Source organism: Struthio camelus, chromosome Z (assembly GCF_040807025.1).
Source record: "Struthio camelus isolate bStrCam1 chromosome Z, bStrCam1.hap1, whole genome shotgun sequence".
Taxonomy (NCBI): Eukaryota; Metazoa; Chordata; class Aves; order Struthioniformes; family Struthionidae; genus Struthio; species Struthio camelus.
Window position 1 is genome coordinate 77386270 of NC_090982.1, and position 20386 is coordinate 77406655.

The following is a 20386-nucleotide window of genomic DNA, read 5'->3' on the forward strand; positions in this document are numbered from 1 at the left end:
GTGGCTCTGCAAGCCACCTTGCCAGCAAGCGAGAGATGACAGCCACGAGCGGCCAGTGCCACAAGAGGGAGTCCCTGCCCAGGCTGCTCTGTCGGCTGGGTGACAGCAAAGATACCCTAGCACTGTCCCTCTCCAAGGCCAGCACAGCTCACTACGAACCTCCTAGACTTTTTTTCTGGGCCCAGGGCAGACTGTGATAGCCCATCATGACCAGGCTATCACCCTGGAGGGAGATCCCTCTGCTCCCCAGAACTATTGGGGCTCCATTTACCCTCCTTCTGCCTAGAGGCTTGGGATTCTCTCCCCAGCTCTGGGGGAGACATGCTGGAGGGGACCAGGATGCCTGGGTTTTATCATCTGGGAAGGGCCTGGAGGGCTTCTAAGTTCACAACTCTGGACACCTGAGAGAAACTGTGACTGCCCCCCTGCTTTGGCTTCCCTGGAGCACAGGGTGGCACAGTCTAGTGGCTCATGGGGTAGAACTGCGCTCTCTACAAGCACCACCTGGCTAGAGGAGCATGACACCACAGGGCCCCTGCTTGGGGTAAGGCACAGGGCTGGCAGGCATTCCTGGAAGCAATGAATGAGTGAATGAGTGCTGTGGCTTTCAATTTATCCTCATCACTGTGCTAGTGCATGTTATATGCTAAGAGAACAAATATTTAAAAATGGTAAATTTCTGTGAAGGAGGAAGCCAAATACAGATTTCTAGGCCCCAATGCATTTAAGGACAGGGAACAAGAAAAGGATTATGGACATCAACTGCAGTAGGAAGGCTCTTGCACCAAATGCATTTCCTAAGTTCAGTCATTTTCCTTCACTGATTTTGCTTCTTTCTTGCAGCAAAGAGAACCAGTGAGCAGGTCTACATTTTACCCTGGGATTTTATGATGCCATTACCCAGTAAGTTCTCACTGTGGCCATACTCCTGGTCTTGGCACCTCTGCTGGGTGCATAGGGACAGAAAGACCACGGTCCCAAAGCCCAGGGAGCATCCAAGAAAACAGAGAAGGTCTAATTTGGTTTTGATGATCCTCTCTGTGCAAGTTTGCTGGGAGGCTTTACCCCATTCATCTCAAAATACTATATGCGAGAGGGCTGGACTTGATGTACTGGTGTTTTTGAGCTGATAATAGGAGAGACCCAGCTTGAAGAAACTCCTCAAGGTCTCTTCTGTGCTGAGGCAGTGTGGGCAGATGCACTGAGGTGTCCCACAGTGCTGAGAATGGTGGTTCCTGGGAAAGGACCAGTCCTGGAGCCCCAGCTGGTTGGTGGAGACCACCACCATAGCAGGATAGCAGTAACGGTTTGGAGGAGAGAGCAAATAAGCCACATCTGGCTGGTTCAAGATCTTGTCAGGCCTGAAAGGAGACAAGGTAAGGTCAATTTGCTACAGGTGAAGCTCAACAGCAGGATTGTTGCAGCTATGCTGGCTTAAGGTAATGAGTAGTGAGATTTGGGGGCAAAGGTGATGCAGTATAAGATCAGTTGACTTAGCTAGAAAAAAGTGGATACATTTTCACCTGCAGTTTCTTGTTACTAGCTCTAGCACGAAGCAGTAAAGTCCAGGTCAAACACAGGTCAGAAGCTATTGGTGTCTACTGAATGTCTTTGCATAGAGTATTGAGAGGAACTGGCAGAAATGAGGGAGTAGAGTATGATATAGGGGCATCAGCTGGTTTCAGCCATGTCATCTCAGTGAAGAAACTGGGTGCCTTGGCTGGAAACTGTCACGTTCTGTAAATGGCCTGTATGAGATCCACAAGCATGAGCAGCACAGATTTGATGGCTGGCTTTGCATCACGCATGAAGCAATATGTGAGAACCCTTTCCAGGAATGAATTTCAAGTTCTGCTTCCCATGTAATTTCACTGCATATGCTGAATGGTTAGCAGCAAGGCTTTATGTGGTATCTGGGTGGCTCATTCACAGATGTGATATATTTTCTGAGGGTGAGTCACAGGCAGATGAAACAGGATTGTTTTTTTCTTGACACCCACAACTTGATTTCTAGGGAGAGATGAGTAAAACAGGTTTGAAAAAGTTTTGGAGATGCTTATGGGACCAGGATTATATGATGGCTGCCTGAGATAGCTTGGGAAAAGGCTGGACTGGGCCACCAGGGAGATCAAACAAGCCCTGGACCTTGAACATGGTGCTTCTGTGCACGCAGGCAAGGAAAGAAAGTGGCTTTGACATCAGTGGGAGACTGTCTGACCAAAGAGGAAGCTTCTTCCACCACATGCAGTTTCCCTGTGTGGCTGTTTCATTTCTGTGTCTACAAGTACTTCACTTGCGCTCAGTTACACAGACACCTTTCCTGAGGAGCAGTGGGTGGGCAGAGACCTCAGTCCTGGGCTGGATGCTAACATGGCTCTGCAAGGGCTGGCTCTGGCCTTTCTCCTGGTCCTTGCACCTCTGCTACCTGCACAGAAACAGAAGGATCCTGGTCCCAAAACCCAGGGAGCAGCCAAGGAAGCAGGTAAGAGCTGGTTTCTCCTCTCTTTTCAAGAGAAGGTTTTGTTACTTCCTTCCCTGCAAGTCTGTTTTTCAGCTTTACCCCATTTGGCCCACAGAAGCTGAGGTGAACAGGGCTGAAACTGATGTCCACGTTAGTCCCAAGACAGTCGGGCATCAGTCAGGTTGCAGTGGGGTGAAGCTGTGTTTGGGGGTGGGGGGCAGCAAGCCTCAAGGTACTGGGAAAGCCTCTGAGAGCGTGGGGGCTGTAAAGTTCCTCCAAGGAGTGGGAGCAGGAGTGTGTGATTTTCCCAGGGCCATCGGAGCAATGTCCCCATTGCAGGGATGATGGGTGCTAGTCCTCAGCAAAGACCTCAGGAGCTGTGAGCTGAGTCCCTGTGTCAGTGGGGATGCCTGCTCTCTGCTGGAGACCCTGGAGACCGCAGTGGTGGGAGCTATGGTTTGGTGAGATTGTTCTTTAATAGTCTTGTTCTGCTTCCCACCAATGCCATGAGGGGGTGAGTTGTTGTCTCTATGGGGAAATCTGAGCAGAAGTGGCTTGGAAAATCACCCTATGGCACATGAGTCATGTTACCCATCTGTAGTGGCTGGAGGGACACTACCCTTTCAGCAAGAGGCAGCTCTCAGCTATCTGTAAAAAGGGCAGTGTGAAGTCAATTTCCCAGGTTTCACCAGCAGCTCTTGCCACTTGCTCTCATTCCCCATAGCTTATCTCTCATGAGCCCTCTCAATACTCACAGCTCTCCCCTCCTTGACCTGCTGCCTGGGGAATGGAGGAAGCTGCAATGTGCTTGGTAGTGGCATTGGCTCTGAATGACTGCGGGAGCTTTTTGGATCTGCAGCCACAGAAGAGGTGTGGAGCACAGAACTGAAGTTCTGCCTGTTACCCCCTTTACCGTGCAGCTGGCATCTGCAGCACAGAAAGGGGCAGAGGAGTGTGTGGATTATGGGTAGCCTAGGAGAGCTTGCCTCAGCCTACACAAAGAGGAAAGCCAGGGAAAGGCTGCACAAGGGCTTTTGCTGCAGTTTGTGCTCTTCAAGTATCATCAGGGAATTAATCCAGCTTATTTTCACGTCTACCATAGATGTATGGTTTTCCCACTTTCTCTGCACGTCCTACATCCTTTATGTTTCGTGATAGCTATGAATAGCCAAATGATCCACATGCATTTTCTAGACCAGATCTAAACAACAAAGGTATGAAAAATTCTGCCTTAGCCATGTCACTTGCTGACAGTGCCAACGGCCCAGTCTTGCTGGCCTTCCTTTCCCCAATGAGCTCTACATAAGACAATCTCATGCTCCCATTGCTCTCACTTACTTCATCCCCTCTTGTCCCTTGGCCTTCCTAACTGTTTCCCCACATGCTCCTCCTGTTGTTTTCTACTTCCTTTGTAGTTCAACCTACTTTTTACTGTGTACTATTGCATTTCAGGTCATCATCAGCCTCATAACTGAGCCAGGCTGTGCTCTCACTGCAAACCCTTTCCTCCTTCTGTGTAGGGTATTTCTGCATAGCCTTTCATATCATAACTTCATCACAGGGACAGCTAGCCTTCTCAAACTCTTTCCTGACAATTACCAACAGGAAACCTGTCCTCACCATGTGTGAAAGTCTGCTTCTTGAAGTGTGTTTCATTTTGCTTGCAGAGGGATTTACTCCCTGGTGCCTGGTGTCCCTGGTCAAATGCTTGGCCCTGGGGAGGTAGCCCACTGTGGTGGTCTACTGTGGTGGAAGCCTCCCTGTCTCCCCTCTCCTTTAATCGTGGGAAAAGGGAAATGTTCATACTGGGGATATCTAACTAAGCACACACTGAGTCAAGGGCTTAACATCTGTCAAGGCTTTTGGTTGTCACAATGAAGTCTGTGGTCTGAGGGTGCTAGGAGGCATCCAGGTGAGGGGGAAGAAGTTCCTACCTGCACAAGTTAAGCAGTCTCAAAGGATGAGGTAGGGGCCACTGTCCTCTGAAGTAAAGGGCCAGAGCCAGGATGGAGATGGTGTCGTAAAAACCCACTACGAGATAAGGGAAGTTCAGTGATGCCCCTGTTCCAGGGTATGTGAGTGCAAGCCCCGAGGGGGCTGGTTGGCAGGAAGTGGGCAGATATAAAGATGTGCATGCATAGCTTAAAAGGAGTGTTTCATCCTATCTGTGCTTTTTGGGGAGGCAGCAAATTGGCCAGCTCCTACCCTGATGCCTCCTCACAGATGCAGGTTGCACTGGGTGAGCAAGCCTGGGTGATGTGTCTGCCAGAGGAGGACAAGACACACTCACTTTGGATGGAGTGTACAGAAGAGACTGGGTTCACTGAGTGCCACATGAGTCATGTGGCCAGCATTGTGAATGTTGCAACCTAAGGGCAGGCTGGCAGTGCTGAAAGCTGCTCAAAGGGTGAAGTCAGGACAGTGTGTGGTGGTGGCAGAGACTTGCTGGAGTTGATGCCTTCCCACTGCCCCTGTCTTTGGGGCAGATCCACCAGGCTGCTGGATCTGGCAGCTGGGATCCCTCGCAGAAGCGTGGGACAGCGCAGGGTGGGGCAGGCGCGCCTGCGGGAACCCTTCCTCATCCCTGGCGTGACCGGGGTAAATGCACTGGGGTCTAGGTTTAGGGGCAATCCCTGATCCTGGGAGGGGCTCATCCCTGCAACCCCTCTGAAGGGATGAGGTCCCATTGCCCCGAGAATGCTGCCAGAGCCAGGGGATGCCCAGGGCTCTCCCTCATTTCTGTCGCACACAGGAAGATGCAAAGCCCCCTCCAGCTGGGTCCCCAAGCTGCGGTTTACCCCTGACAAGACCAGCTACACCTTGAATGACCTGGTGCAGCTGAGTTGTGTGGGGGGCTACCAGCCATCAGTCCCCGTGGTCAGATGCATTTCCAACCGCAGCCAGAGCTTGTGGAACGAGACTGCCACCTGTGAGGATAAGCACAGCCCCACGTCACCTGGATCCCAGGGTCCTGGGCTGGCACCAGCCCCTGCATCCTGGCTGTCCTAGAAAATGCCTTCTGCCTCCCATCTACTGCCTTCTTGCGCTGCAGCTCAGTCCCCTGCTCAGCCAAGCCGGTCCCCTGTTATGTCTGCCCGTTTTCCTGAGTATGGGGATGGACCGGTCTTGTGCTTGGAGGTGGCTGTCCTTACAGACCTGCCAGCTTTCCTGAGCTCCTTTGCCCCCTATGGGAACCGCCTGACCAGGCCAGAGCAAGAAGATGTCTGCCCTCCTGAGGGCTGGGCTCTGTGCTCTGCTACGTGCTCACTGCCTCCACCAGTGGAGTCAGCCGCCACTCTCTCCCAGGCACTACAGCCAAGGCTGCCATTGATTATCACAACCCCAGCCAGCTCTTCCTGGATCACAAATGGCATGTCCCAGAGGGCTTCACACCTGGCTGGCCCATCCAGTGGCTGTGCTGAGAGGTTATCCCCAAGGCCCTCCAGAAAGCTCTGGGATTGTTGCACCCCACGGTGTTGCTCTCCCAGCAGATCTTGGGGACCTTGAGGCTCCCCACGTCTGTAACCTGGAGACTTCCTCAAGTTGCTTAAACCGGACTGTGCCCATCTGTTCACCTGAGGAGGTGGTGGGGGCACACTCCCACCACGATGTCCCCCTTACTGGCCTCTCCCTGGTCCTGACCCAGAGGCTCCAACCAGCCCGTCACCGGTCTCCTGTTTCCTAGGAGCACTTGAAATGCTCAGGCCAGCTCTGTATACCACCGGGTCTGCTGCTCTGCCTGGGTGATGACCTTGGAGCTGCAGACCCACAGCAAGCCCCTTCCCAGCCGGCTGACACCCACCTCTTCTTCTCTGTGCAGCGAGATGCCAGCAGCCCCAGTGGGACCCAAGGCTCCACTTTGCCCCAGAGCAGAGATTTTACAGGCTTAATGAAGAGCTGACACTTAGCTGCCTTGCCGCGGATGCTCCTCCCCTTGCTGTGATCAGATGTGCAAAAGAGAGATCTCCAGATCTGAGGGATACCTGGGAAGTGAGAACCATGTTGGGAGCCTGGCATCACATAGCAGAGAACCTGACCTGCGTGGGTAAGTGGAAGAGCAGCAGCTTTCCCCTGCTGCATGCAGTTGAGGGATGGGAGACATCTGCTGTGGCCCCTGCAGCCGGGCTTGAGGGGACCAAAGTGAGCCCTGAGTGGCCAGTGCTCGGATGGCCCTCAGCATCTGGGCTGGCGGCAGTGGAGTGACACCCGTGGGGAAGAGCGATGCCCTCCCTCAGGGGCTGCTGGGTGTGGAGCTGCCCCGGCAGGCACAGAGCTTGGCCGAGTGCAGGGTTGGCTGCATGTGGCAGCCCAGAGTGCAGGGGAGGTGGGACAGGGACAGGGAGCCACCCTGCATGCTGCGTGAGCCTTCGGTTCCCTGGGCTCGCTCTCTGCATCTCAGGGCAGGCAGGGCAACGGCAGGAGGATGCACCAGATCAGCCTCTGCGCAAGGAGTGTGACAGGCAACAGGGCTCTTCAGCTGGACAAGGCTGTGGAGGAGATGTGCTAGAGCGTGGGGTGTGTTGAGCCGGTGCTTCAGGGTCTTTTTCCTAGCAAGGTAGTAAGGGGTGGGGAAGGCGGCACTACCAAAGGAGTCAAAAGAGGAGTCTCCTCATGCAGGGTGCGATTGCCCTGGGAAAACTCCTTGCGGCATGAAGTGGTGGAGAGCTCCAAGTGTCAATGGAGATGAGAGCAGAGCAGGGAAGTTCATGGATAAGTGATTGGTCGTGGTGCCTTGCTGCAAGAAAAGCCTCTTCCCTCTTGGTCTGCTGGGGGTGTCAGGCCCCGGCCGATGGGTGTGTCGCCATTGCCTCTGCCTTGGGGGGCTGAAATCTGTCAGTGGACCTGAGGCTCCTGGGTACAGTTTTACTGGGGTGTGGGATCAGCTTCTCAGCCCTGACGCTCTGCAGTGCATGCCGTGCAGGTGAGGGAGGGCACAGAAACTAGCGGTTGTGCCCCTTCTTCCAGCTCAGTGAAGGTGTGTCTGAGTGCAGGTGGTGGCAGGAGGGATCCAAGCCCAGGGGACAGTTTCCCACACGGTCTGTGCAGAGAGATGCTTGAGAGGCCACGAGGCAGCGATGGTGAGGGAGTGCAATTTTGGAGGCGGGGGGGAGGGGGAAGGTCCCGCATCACCCATGGTAAGGTGAGGTCAGCAGAGCAGCACACACCAGGGCTTCTTCCTGTTGTGGGTTCCCGCCTGCAGGGTGGCCGTGTGTCCAGTCGGGGCTGCTTTGTCCTTTCATCAGTGATACCTAGACTTGTGCATTGTCATGATATGGCCACAATGTGCAGTGGCCGTGAGGACCTTGGAGAAAGTGAGGGCAGCAGCCTGGAGCCCAGTGGTCTAATCCTGCTCTGTTCATCCCTTTAAGGGTCCTACATCGCCTCCGTGTCCAGGCACAAGCTCCTGTCCAGTGCTCAGCAGAATCCCTTGCATTTCCTCGCTGTGTTGATGCTAAAGACATCCCAGGACCCTCCCAGCCCCCACTAACACCCTCCCAGCCCCCACTAACACTAACACGATGCAGGTAGGACCCAGAGTGCCCTGACTGTGTCCCCACACATCCCTGGGGGGGAAGGTGGAGAAGGATCCTGGGGTGACATGCCCCACATTTTCTGCAGTCCTCTGGTACCCTGGATGGTCAGGATAACTTTGCCCTCTGGGGCCCAGGCTGCAGTCAAGCGAGGCTGCAGGCACATCTCCCCAGCCTGGCGCAGCGGTGGCAACAAGCAAAGAGGAGTGTGCAAAGGGGAGACTTGTCTCTTGCCCTTTGGAGGGACCCAGGGCTGTGGGCAGGGCCTGGGGATGCTCACCCTCTGGTGTGGTGGGAAAGGCTCTGCCAGGAGGGACTGCAGGAGGGACAGGCCCCAGGCCCTGGCTGCTCTCACATGTGCCAAGGGTACGTGGCAGCCTCTAGGGCCCTGGTGCTCTTGGTCTCCACAGGTAAAGGTGGCCACGCTGAAGAGCCATCACCCTCTTCTCTGCCCAGGATTACAGGAGACAGGCAGAACAGTGAGGGATCAGAGAAGACAAGGAGGATGTCGTCAGCTTGGTGCTGACTTCAGCCAGAGCTCCCCAGGCCCTCCTGTGACTGTGATCAGCTCTGGGAGCCCCATCCAGGAGAGGCCTGAGCTGTTTCTTTCAGCAGACCAAGCGGCTTCTTTAGAGTCCTCAACAAGCTCCAGCATGGTCTCTTGCAGAGTGAGAGCAGCCCTAGGCCTGGGACAAACTACTTGTACCAGCAAAGACGTGTGCTGAAAGTCCTTTGCTGTTGTGATTAAGTTGCCTGCCCCTGACCCTTGTGCCCAAGACTGGCCTTTGGGACAAAAGCAGCTCCTTCCCATGGGCTCTTGTTGGTGTAACCTGCTTGCTTTGATGGAGCTGCTCTGAACTGACGTGGGGCAGAGAGGGAAGAAGAAAGCTGAGCCCAATGTGGCTGCTGCTGATTGACAAGGGGGAATGAACAGGGTTGGGATAATGGGGAAACTGAGGGCTGGCCTGTGTTGCTGCCTCCATTTGAGCTCCCAGCCCCTTGCCCTGCTGCATATGCTGATGTCCATCCAAAGCCATGGTTCTGTTTGATGTTGGCCTCACTGCACTGGCCTTGTGGCTCTGCCCGCTGTGTCCTTACAATTAATAAAAGCTTGTGGTTTGGAGGGGGCAGCCTGCCCTGCTACAGCTCCTGCCTGGTTCTCTCACTGAGTCACATCCCCTGCGGGGAGCTGAGCTACTTGAGTCCTGGGGAGGGGAGGCCGGGAGCAGGGCTGCTGTGACCCCCCCCCAGCCCTGATGGCATCCCTAACCCCCCCAGGCTGTGCTGGGCAGCTCTCACGTGCATTTGCATGGGGTGTATGGTGGAAATTGGGGATGGATAGTGCTTCCCCAGACAGGTCTGGGGCAGATCTGTGGGCAGAGCTGGGGGACCTGGGTGCTCTTAGGCCCTCTGCTGCCCCCAGGTCTGATCACCCCTCTTTCCTCTCCTGGCGCTCTGTGCAGGTGCCCCAGTATCCTCTCTCTCCCTTGGGGAGCTTTTGGACTAATGTCTGACCTTCTACTGCCTCTGTTCTCTTTTCCTAGGTATTTTGTGGCTCCAGTCCTGTTCTTCACAATCTCTGTATGGCTGCCATTTGTTCTTCATCTTCCTGCCAGCTGGTTGTCTGTCTGAAATCACTCAAACAGTGCTCTGTAGCAATCACTGCAGGCTATTGCTTTCACGCCTGTTCTGCTGCTTCCTTTCGTGCTTGCGTCAGATGACTGAACTTTTGTGCTACCTGGTATCAGCGTGTCCCCCAGGATTTCTGTGCCCTGGAGCACCAGTCCTGTACCAGACACTGTCTGCAGCTGCTTCTGCACTGCACCATCAAATCCATTCTGGGGTCACCGTTTTGGGAACTGATGGACGTGGCCTCTCTGTGCACGCAAGACTGTCCTGTGTGAAGAACAGAGGGCAGGGCTCCTACAGGCTGCTGGAAGTAGCCTCGTGTTCGTAGGCCCTGGTCCTCCTGGAAGACTTTAACCACGCTGATATCTTCTGGAGGAGCAACACAGCAGGGCACAGGCAATGCAGGAGGTTGCTGGAGAACATTGATGACAACTTCCTGATACAGGTGAGAGGAGAATGAACGAGGACAGATGCTCTGCTGGACCTCAGGTTAACTAATCTGATAGCTTTCTGCAATGGAATGACTGGTTGGGTAGATAAAGGGAGAACAGTGGATGTTGTCTACCTTGACTTCACACATAATGCTCTCTCATAGTATCGTCATAGGCAAGGCTGATGAAATACGGGATAGATAAGTAGCCAGTGAGGTGGGTTGAAAAAGGGCTGCATGGCAGAGCTCAACAGGGTTGTGATCAATGACATAGAGTATAGTTGGAGGCCTGTAGAAAGCAGTGTCTCCCAGGGGTCAGTACTGGCTCTAGTCTTGTTCAAAGTATTCGTCCATGACCTGGAGGAAGGGACAGAGTGCACCCTCAGCAAGTTTGCTGATGATACTAAACTGGGAGGAGTGGCTGACACACCAGAAGGCTGTGCTGCCATTCAGAGGGACCTGGACAGGCTGGAGAGCTGGGCAGAGCGGGAAACCTCTGGAAGTTCAACAAAGGCAAGTGCAGGGTCCTGCACCTAGGGAGGCAGAACGCCATGCAGCAGTACAGGCTGGGGGCTGACCTGCTGGGAAGCAGCTCTACAGAGAAGGACCTGGGTGTCCTGGTGGACAACAGGTTAAGCATGAGCCAGCAGTGTGCCCTTGTGGCCAAGAAGGCCAATGGTATCCTGGGCTGCGTTAGGCAGAGTGTTGCCAGCAGGTCGAGGGAGGTGATCCTCCCCCTCTACTCAACCCTGGTGAGGCCCCGCCTGGAGTACTGTGTCCAATTCTGGGCTCCCCAGTACAAGAGAGACATGGCACTACTGGAGAGAGTCCAGCAGAGGGCTACCAAGATGATGAGGGCACTGGAGCATCTCTCCTGTGAAGAAAGACTGCAAGAACTGGGCCTGTTCAGCCTGGAGAAGAGAAGATTGAGAGGTGATCTCATCAACGTGTATAAGTATCTGAAGGGGGAGAGTGTCAAGAGGATGGGGCCAGTCTCTTCTCCGTGGTGCCCAGTGATAGGACAAGAGGCAACGGGTAGAAACTGAAGCACAGGCAGTTCTGCCTGAACATGAGGAAAAATTTCTTCACTGTGAGGGTGACAGAGCACTAGAAGAGGTTGCCCAGGGTGGTTGTGCAGTCTCCATCCTTGGAGACATTCAAAAGCTGTCTGGACAGGCTCCTGGGCAGCCTGCTCTCAGTGACTGTGCTTGAGCAGAGGGCTTGGACTAGATGATGACTCTGGGATTCTGTGAAGAGGCTTTGTGTGTGTTGAATGTGTTTTTCAGAAGGGCTAAGGAGTATTTCTGGTCTTGAGGTACTCTTCGCAGTTCACCTGTCTTCCTGACACTGACTCTTGACAGCTCTTTCCATACCTTGTCAGAGGACCTTAGGCTGCTGTGATTGTTGAGGTAAAAGTGCAGTGATTCAAGCTCAAAAAGCTTATGACTGCAAGCCATGGCTTTGGGAAGCATGCAGCTATAGTGTCAGAAATGTGAGCAGTGTTTCTTGAGTGCACTCCGCTTACAAGGTGGGTTTGAGGAGAGACACTGTGATTCTAGTGACAGGGGTCCTCCTGGTGAGATCCTGTGCCCGGATGCCCCATGGCACACAGCCAACAAGAGGCAGCAGCTCTGACACCACTGGGAGTTTCTTTCTGCAAAGAGAGAGGCAGCCTCTTGCGACACAAGCAATTTCCCTGCGTGGCTGTTTCCTTCCTGTGCTTGCACCTCTCTTGCATTCAGTTACAGACACATGAGCTGGGAGGCAGCAAGTGGTGCTGAGATTTTGGTCCTACTCTGGGTCTTTACACTAACATGGTCCTGCAAGGGCTTGTTCTGGCCTTTCTTCTGGTCCTTGCACCTCTGAGCGCCACGCAGGGAGAGGAAGAGCCTGGTCCTAAAGCTCAAGGAGTGCCCCAGAAAACAGGTAAGAGCTGGTGGCTTCTCACTCTGCAAGAGGAGGTTTGGCTGCTCCTCTTCCTGTAAGTTAGCTGTGCATCTTTACCAGGTTCAGCATGCAGTAGCTGTATCTGAGAGGACTGGAGCCTGTACTAGGGCTCCAAGACACCTGCACCTCAGCCAGGCTGTGGTGACATGAAGCTGCATTTGGGGATGGCAGGCAGCAAGCCTTGGTGTTCTGGGAAAGTCTCTAAGAGCACGGGGGCTGCAGCATTTTTCTGGGAAAGGACAACGTCTCCAGGAGCAGGAGGTGGCCGTTTCTCTTTGCACGGTGGGCGGGTGAAGCCTGAGTGCGTGGCCATCAGAGCAATGTCCCCATCACAGGGGACCTGGTTGCTAGTGCTCAGCAAAGACCTCAGGACCCGTGAGATGGAGTCCAGCCAGATGCCTGAGCTCCTGTGTCATCTGGGATGCCTGCTTTTTCTGAGAGACTCATGGGGACAGGAGCTAGAGTGCTATGTGGCTGTGTTGGGGATAGTATGAGAAAGACGGGATAAGGCTGGTCAGTTAGGGACAGGCCACGCTCTTAACTGGAAATCCATCCCAGAGCAGGTGACAACCTTGCTCATTGCCATGCACAGAGCAGAAGGATGCTGGGGCAGACCCAACCTTACACATTAAGCCTTGGCTGATGGCTGATGTGCCCCTGGGGACGCTGTCCCTGCTGAGAGCAGAGCATAAAGGAACAGCCTGTCACTTTGCTGAGCTAGACGTACCAGGGCATGGGGTGGGACTGTGTGCCTCTAGACCACAGGAAATGCATAGGCAGTGGTGTGTTCCTGGGGTACCTCTGCTGTTTGTGGTTCTCAGCTGGGCATCCCTTGTCTTCTGTAACCAGGGTTGTTCGAAAATAAAACCATCTCCTGCTAGGATTTTGCTTCACAGCAAGGTTTGTACCTCTTTGGCTTTTCAAAAGATGATATGAAACTTGTCAGACACATTCTATGTCCCGTTAAGATAGGGAAATTCATATTTTAGGCACTGTGAGGATTTTCAGAGACCCTTGCAGAGGCTGGGATGGGGAAGTGCTCCCTTTGTAGGTGCCAGCATCACTGCCTGCAGGAATCCTTACAACAAAACCTGTCCTTGCAGCACTCAGCACACTGCTGGGACAGGCTGTGGGCCTGCTCTCTACCTGGGCCGTCCTCACCCCAGGAGGAAGACAGAGGATGAGGAAGCAGGCTTGTGGCACGGCAAAGGGGCAGGGGTAAAGCAGAGGGCCTGAATGGAGAAGGCCCCATGTCCAAGCTGCAGGGGGGGAATGGGCAGGAAGGGAGCAGCAGAGGGACAGAGTGAGACCCAGAAGAGCTGTGTTATTTCTCCGGCAGCGAGTGACAAGGCATCGGGGCAGGGGGGCATCTGCATGGGGGCAGGGGGGCATCTGCCATGCCTTTGGGAGGGAGGAAGAGCCATGGCTGGAGAAAGCTGCAGCCCAGCAGCAGTGGCCATGCATCGGGGGTGGGAGGACAGGCTGACCTGGGGGCTGGTGTGCGGTCAGCAGCCTATGCTGGGAGGGCGGCAGGTGAAAAGGAGTGGAAGGAGGGGAGGCCTGCTCTTGCAGGGGTGATTCTCTCAGGAATCTTTGTTGCGGGGTGTGGTGGAGGGCTAAGGGTGTCCATGGGCACAAGGGCACAGCAGAGAAGTTCTTGGAGGAGTGGTCAGTCCTGCTTCATGTGCACAAGGAGAGCTACCTCCCACCAGGCCTGGCTGAGGTGTCCTGTCATGACCAAGGGACGTGTCACCTTCCCCTCTCCCTTTAGAGGACTAGACTCCATCAGAGCTGATTCCTACACCCCCATCATCCCCCGTGCCCCACCTGGTCACCCCACAACCCTGACTAACATGCACCACCCTTTGCCTCTGCCAGAAGTGTGCCAACATCCCCAGTGGGATCAAAGACTCCAACTGGTACCGGACCGTGTGACTTACCAGAAGAATGAAGAGGTGGTGCTGAGCTGCCCTGAGGGTCTGCAGCCATCCTTTACGGAGGTCAAATGTGCCAGTGAAGTCTGGTCCGTGAGTCATGGGAAACCTGTGTACAGAGAAGTCTGGATGGGGAGAAACGGCACAGGTGGCTGGATCCGCATTCGGTCTAATGTGGAGTGCATTGGTAAGGGAGGCCTCAAGAGCTCTCCTGACTGCCCCGCTCTTCCCTCCCTGAACAGGAAAATGCAGGCTGTGCATGCACACAAAGTTTCAGGCTCTTTGCCAGGCGAGGGAAAGAGTAGGCGCTACCGAAGGCAGTCCTGACAGAGCTCCCAATGTTGGGGTCTTTCTTCCCCCTCAGTCCCTCCCTGGAAATGTTGTGGGGGAGAGCTCCTCCGTACTGTGTCCCAGAGCTCCATCTCTCATCGTCCTGTGCCAGGGCACAGGATCCCCACCTTCTCTTGGGTCTTAGCCACACCATGGAAAGGCTAGTTCTCCAACAGCCAGATACAGTGGGCTGTACAATTGCTTGGACCCACAAACACCTAAACTTTCGCTGAGTGGGGACAGTTGCCTTGAGTAATGGCAATCAGCGCATACACCCATTAAGCCACGCCCGACTTCTTGGCCCACTGTGATCCCAAACTCCTCCTGCTCCCCCACTGGGAGCCACGAAGGGACTGCAGTCAGCCTCGTGCTTCCTCCTCCTCCCCACTGGGTGGGGAGCAGGGCTCTCTGACTGCAGCATCCTTGCAAAGGTGGGAGGGGAAGGGAAGGAAACAACCTTCCAGTCTCTTGCAATCTCTTCTCCGTGGTGCCCAGCAACAGGACAAGAGGCAATGGGCAGAAACTGAACCTCAGGAAGTTCCATCTGAACCTGAGAAAAAACTTCTTGACTGTGAGGGTGACAGAGCACTGGCACAGGTTGCCCAGAGGGGTAGTGGAGTCTCCTTCGCCGGAGATATTCAAAACCCGTCTGGATGTGATCCTGGGCAATATGCTCTAGAGGCCCCTGCTGGAGCAGGGAGGTTGGACTAGGTGGTCTCCAGAGGTCCCTTCCAAGCTAAACCATTCTGTAACCCTCTTGCAATGTTTCCTTCACAGAACTTCTCCAAGTTGTCCCTGGGTCCTGGGAGGTTTCCGCCACCAGCATCAAACTGAACTGGACCTGCAGGTTCCCTGACGCCTGTCAGCACATGCGGGCCACGTGCCAGCTTGTCGGGCCTGCCTTCCCTACCTGTGAGGCTGAGGATGTCAGGGGAGAGAAGCTGCTACGGGGCCAGAAGGGAACGTTTACCTGCGCCCCTCTGCAGCCCTTCACAGTCTACAGCATCACCATCTCCTTGCCCCCCAGCACAGTCCTGTTCACATGGCAATTCCAGACAGAGGAAATGGGTATGTGTCCATGGGCGAGTGCATCAAGGTCAGCACAGCGCTGAGCCGCACCACAAGCGGGGGAGGTTGGGAAATGCACCTTTCCATCTGCAGCTCAAGGCAGGCATCTGCTTGCTGTGGTGATGGTCCTGAGAGTCAGGCCTGCGGGGATTTGGGGCAGGGGCTGTGCAGGGCCCTAGAGCAGAGCACATGCCCTCCTCACCCTCCGCGACGCACAAGCTGCAGCAGTGCAAGCTTTGCCCTGCTTGGGTGCAAAGCCTGCTTGGGGGGGAGGGGGGAGAAGGGGGTCAGTTTGCAGCCTGTCCCCTGGGCCAGCAGCTGCCTGCACCCTGCTCTGGGCTCAGACCCCTCCCTCGTCAAGCGCATAACTCCATCCTCCTGTGCTTCCAGTGCCGGACAAACCAGAGAATTTGTCACTGGATCCCAGCACCGGGTCACTCAGGTGGAACGCGCTGCCCTCCTGCAAAGGGGAGATCCTTGGATACCAGGTACCAGGTCACCCCAGACTCGCTGGGGTATCCCCTCCGCTTGGCAGGCACGTCCCTGCCTGGGCTGCTGTGGGCATGCCGGTGGGGAGAGCAGGGAAAGTAAAGCTGTCATGACCCGCAGTTTCGCCTCCGGTCTTGTGGAACTGAATTTCAGGCTGTAACAAGCACGAGCATTTTCTGACTCACTGCCTATGTTCCTCCCGCTCCGGTGCTGTCTGGGGAAAATGTTGGGTGCTCCCTGCCCCAGGGCTCTGCTTGTGGGGCATGTCACCACATTACCTGCAGTGCTGCAGTCGCGCACCCATCACCTGGCCTGGGGCTCATCAGAGGCACAGTCATCTAGCCGAATGAATGACCTTCATGTTGCGCTGATCCCACAAGCCTGGCGCTTCCTACGGGGGGCCCAGACAACCCCGCCCGGCCCTTCTCAGCATCTCTGCACCCCCGAGCTTTTCCTGCCCTTGCAGGGGTTGCAGCGTCCTGGTGCACCAGGGCCAGGTCCCCCTTGAGCATGGTGCTGCCAGGCTGTCGTGCCTCGAGGCGAGAGCTCAGTGCTGCTCCCCTCCAGCTCTCTGTCGTCCTCCAGCTGGGCATCACAGCCAGGAGCACGCGTGAGGGCAGCTTCCTGGAGATTGAGCGGCTGAGACTGAACAGCTCTGTCACCGAGTACAGGCTGCCAGACTACCGACCCGGGCGCACGTACGTGGTGACGGTGCAGGGCCTCATGGCTGCCGGTGGCGGGGATGTGTCACGCCAGGAATTTCTGAGCAGCGGCTTGGGTAAGGTGGAGCGTGGCAGGCAGCGGTGCAGTGGGGCGGCGGGGCCCTGCCCCCTGGCCAAGCCCTGGGCCTCTGCCAGGGCAGATGCAGGGCCAGTCAAGCCCCATCACCGCCCCCGTCCTGCAAAAGGCCTGCGCGGGCTCAGCTGCACCAGCCGGGGCAGCTCTGCAGCCTCACTGCCTGCGGGCTGCTGCCTGCACCCCGCAGGGCCCCTCCCTGCCCGGCCGCCTGCTGAGCCTTGGCCCTCTGGTTCCTCTTCAGAGACCACCGCCCCTCTCAACGTCAGCTCCCGCGGTGCTCGTGACATCTCCCGGTCCCAAGGCACGGCCGTGCTTCCCCTCCGCCCCATCACCCAGCCCCACGAGGCAGTGAGGTGAGCGCAGCCCCCGCGGAGCTCGGCTCCTCTCCGTCCCGTGAAGCGTTTCCCCTCTGGCAGCACTTCCCCGTGGCTGCCTCTGCTCTGCTCTCTCGCTGCCCGTGCCCCCCGGCCCCTGTGACAGCCCTGCCTTGCAGGGAGCACCAGCTCATCGTTGCTGCCAGCCAGGACGCTGCTGCGGTGGCAGGCGCCTGCTCAGAGCAGCTGCCGCCCTTCAACGCCAGCCTGCAGCACCGTGCCTATGTGGCCGCCGTGCTCAACCTCACGGCCCCCACCGACTTTGTGCTGGGTGACGGGACCCGCCGGCACGGTTACTACAACGCTCCCCTCCAGCCGGACTGGAACTACACGGCCCTTCTCCGCCTCGTTCGCCGCCGGCAGCAGGTAGCCTCTCGCGGGGCTCGGAGCAGGGCACAGGCTGCTCCTTCCCCAGGCCCCGTCCCCAGCAGCGCGGCGAGGGGGGCTGCTCCTGCCCCACACGCTGAAAGCTGGAGCGTTTTGGCAGCACAGTCCCGCTGGGGAGCTTTGGCCGCAGCTGGGGCATTTTGTGGCCGTGGGGCGGAGGCCTTTGCTCCCGGGAGCGGGCAGCTGGGCAGCAGTGGCCTGAGCTCTCCCTCCTGTCTCCTCCAACAGGCAGAGAAGTTCACCTGCGTTTGCTACAGCTTCTCTGTTGGTAAGTGGGCTCCTCTCCTCAGGGCCGGGCTCGGCCCCGCACCCTGTGCCAGAGGCACCATCCCGCATCCTACCTTTTCCCCACCTGGCCGCTTCCCTTGGAGAGGGAAAGCCAAAGCTGAGTCAAAGGGCAGGAGGGTCCTGGAGTGCTGGGGAGAGGAAACCTTTTCTTTCTCATACATGTGGGTATTCCTTCATCCCAGAAAGATCCTGCTCCATGGACTTGTGAGGGTCAGCATGGGAAGATCACAGAATCACAGAATGACCAAGGCTGGAAGGGACCTCCGGAGATCATCTGGTCCAACCCCCCTGCTCAAACAGGGTTATCAAGATCATTGTCCCCTTCATGGGATCAGCCCCTGGGATCTGGTGGCCTTGCTAACTGGGGGGCCATGCCTTCCTGCCCTTTCAGAGACCCTGAGCAAAGAGCCAGAGATTGGGCAGTGCCAGCAGAGATGGTGGAAGGAGACGTAGAGATGTGTTATCTGCTAGCTCCCTGCAAGGCAGGGCGTGGCTGTGCCTCACTTCAACAGCCAGTAGAGCCCAGATAGATGTGTGCACACACATGCTCACATCCAATGCAAAGGGTGGGGGCCCTCATGGACTCATGCCCCAGGCTGTGATACCCACCTCTGGCTCTGTGTTAGCTGCAGGGCAAGCCACAGCCCCATGGCCTTGGACTGCGGTCACAGTGGTTCTTGTGCTCTTTGTGTTGGCCTTCCTGATTGCAGGGATCCTGTGGTTTGTGCTGTCCAGGTGAGTGGCTGGGGGGCCTGGAGTCACTGCTCTATTGCAGGGCTTTGTGTGCTGAGGGGCAACTGGGGCCAGATCGGGTCTTCTCCCTTGCTTCTCCCACCCTGGCGCTGCTATGGATGCAGACAGCTGGTTTCAACACTGGCTTGGCTGCAGGGCTCCCACCTGGGGCTTGTGAGCATCTTCCTTGGGGCTGGGACAGGGGCCACAGGCACCGAGAGACCTCGTCCCCTGTGGCTCTTCCTGCCACCACTGCCATCCCTTAGGGTGCTGGTGGGCAACTCCTCTGCCAGCTTGTGGGAGGCCAGGAGCAGAGAGGTGCAAAGCCCTCCATCCCTCTGCAGCTGGGGTTGGCAGTGGCCTTGGCAATGTGAGCCTCACCCCTCTCAGGATTGCCCTTTGTCTTCCCAGGAAAAAGAAGGCCTTAATCAGCCAAGCTGAGGAGAACAAGTAAAAAGGTAGGAAAAATGCATCTTCCTGGGGCCACCACCACAGAGATGGCTGCAGGGCTGACACCAGGAAGGCCTGACCCTTGGCAGAAACATCTGCCCGTCCTCTCCCATCCCGGGGTGACATGCCCCATGTTTGCACCAGCTCTCTGGTACCCTGGATGGTCAGGATAACTTTGCCCTCTGGGGCCCAGGCTGCAGTCAAGCGAGGCTGCAGGCACATCTCCCCAGCCTGGCGCAGCGGTGGCAACAAGCAAAGAGGAGTGTGCAAAGGGGAGACTTGTCTCTTGCCCTTTGGAGGGACCCAGGGCTGTGGGCAGGGCCTGGGGATGCTCACCCTCTGGTGTGGTGGGAAAGGCTCTGCCAGGAGGGACTGCAGGAGGGACAGGCCCCAGGCCCTGGCTGCTCTCACATGTGCCAAGGGTACGTGGCAGCCTCTAGGGCCCTGGTGCTCTTGGTCTCCACAGGTAAAGGTGGCCACGCTGAAGAGCCATCACCCTCTTCTCTGCCCAGGATTACAGGAGACAGGCAGAACAGTGAGGGATCAGAGAAGACAAGGAGGATGTCGTCAGCTTGGTGCTGACTTCAGCCAGAGCTCCCCAGGCCCTCCTGTGACTGTGATCAGCTCTGGGAGCCCCATCCAGGAGAGGCCTGAGCTGTTTCTTTCAGCAGACCAAGCGGCTTCTTTAGAGTCCTCAACAAGCTCCAGCATGGTCTCTTGCAGAGTGAGAGCAGCCCTAGGCCTGGGACAAACTACTTGTACCAGCAAAGACGTGTGCTGAAAGTCCTTTGCTGTTGTGATTAAGTTGCCTGCCCCTGACCCTTGTGCCCAAGACTGGCCTTTGGGACAAAAGCAGCTCCTTCCCATGGGCTCTTGTTGGTGTAACCTGCTTGCTTTGATGGAGCTGCTCTGAACTGACGTGGGGCAGAGAGGGAAGAAGAAAGCTGAGCCCAATGTGGCTGCTGCTGATTGACAAGGGGGAATGAACAGGGTTGGGATAATGGGGAAACTGAGGGCTGGCCTGTGTTGCTGCCTCCATTTGAGCTCCCAGCCCCTTGCCCTGCTGCATATGCTGATGTCCATCCAAAGCCATGGTTCTGTTTGATGTTGGCCTCACTGCACTGGCCTTGTGGCTCTGCCCGCTGTGTCCTTACAATTAATAAAAGCTTGTGGTTTGGAGGGGGCAGCCTGCCCTGCTACAGCTCCTGCCTGGTTCTCTCACTGAGTCACATCCCCTGCGGGGAGCTGAGCTACTTGAGTCCTGGGGAGGGGAGGCCGGGAGCAGGGCTGCTGTGACCCCCCCCCCAGCCCTGATGGCATCCCTAACCCCCCCAGGCTGTGCTGGGCAGCTCTCACGTGCATTTGCATGGGGTGTATGGTGGAAATTGGGGATGGATAGTGCTTCCCCAGACAGGTCTGGGGCAGATCTGTGGGCAGAGCTGGGGGACCTGGGTGCTCTTAGGCCCTCTGCTGCCCCCAGGTCTGATCACCCCTCTTTCCTCTCCTGGCGCTCTGTGCAGGTGCCCCAGTATCCTCTC

The 20386-nt window shown here is 56.4% G+C and overlaps 1 protein-coding gene across 2 annotated transcripts; it reads left to right on the forward strand.

The window, feature by feature from the left end:
- The first annotated feature begins 2262 nt into the window (after positions 1–2262).
- Positions 2263–20172, forward strand: LOC138064751 (receptor-type tyrosine-protein phosphatase U-like). Of its 2 annotated transcripts, XM_068928601.1 has the most exons (11): positions 2263–2482; positions 6282–6506; positions 13877–14119; positions 15040–15330; positions 15721–15818; positions 16405–16597; positions 16859–16970; positions 17111–17357; positions 17607–17646; positions 18293–18401; positions 18810–20172. In XM_068928601.1, the coding sequence occupies exons 1-11, from the start codon at positions 2371–2373 to the stop codon at positions 18850–18852; spliced, it is 1713 nt and encodes a 570-aa protein (XP_068784702.1). In that variant the 5' UTR covers positions 2263–2370; the 3' UTR covers positions 18853–20172. The 2 variants fall into 2 exon arrangements, with proteins under 2 accessions (XP_068784702.1, XP_068784704.1); XM_068928603.1 differs by lacking the exons at positions 2263–2482; positions 6282–6506 and adding an exon at positions 11764–11977 and having other exon boundaries at positions 18810–20167.
- The last annotated feature ends 214 nt before the right edge of the window (positions 20173–20386 follow it).

What these genes read in the sequence shown, in the direction of transcription:
- LOC138064751 (XM_068928601.1), top strand. Translation starts at nt 2,371, where the DNA reads ATGGCTCTGCAAGGGCTGGCTCTGGCCTTTCTCCTGGTCCTTGCACCT. An exon ending in AGAGAACCTGACCTGCGTGG is followed by an intron (nt 6,507 to 13,876) that starts GTAAGTGGAAGA and finishes TGCCTCTGCCAG; the next exon opens with AAGTGTGCCAACATCCCCAG. An exon ending in TTGCTACAGCTTCTCTGTTG is followed by an intron (nt 17,647 to 18,292) that starts GTAAGTGGGCTC and finishes GCTCTGTGTTAG; the next exon opens with CTGCAGGGCAAGCCACAGCC.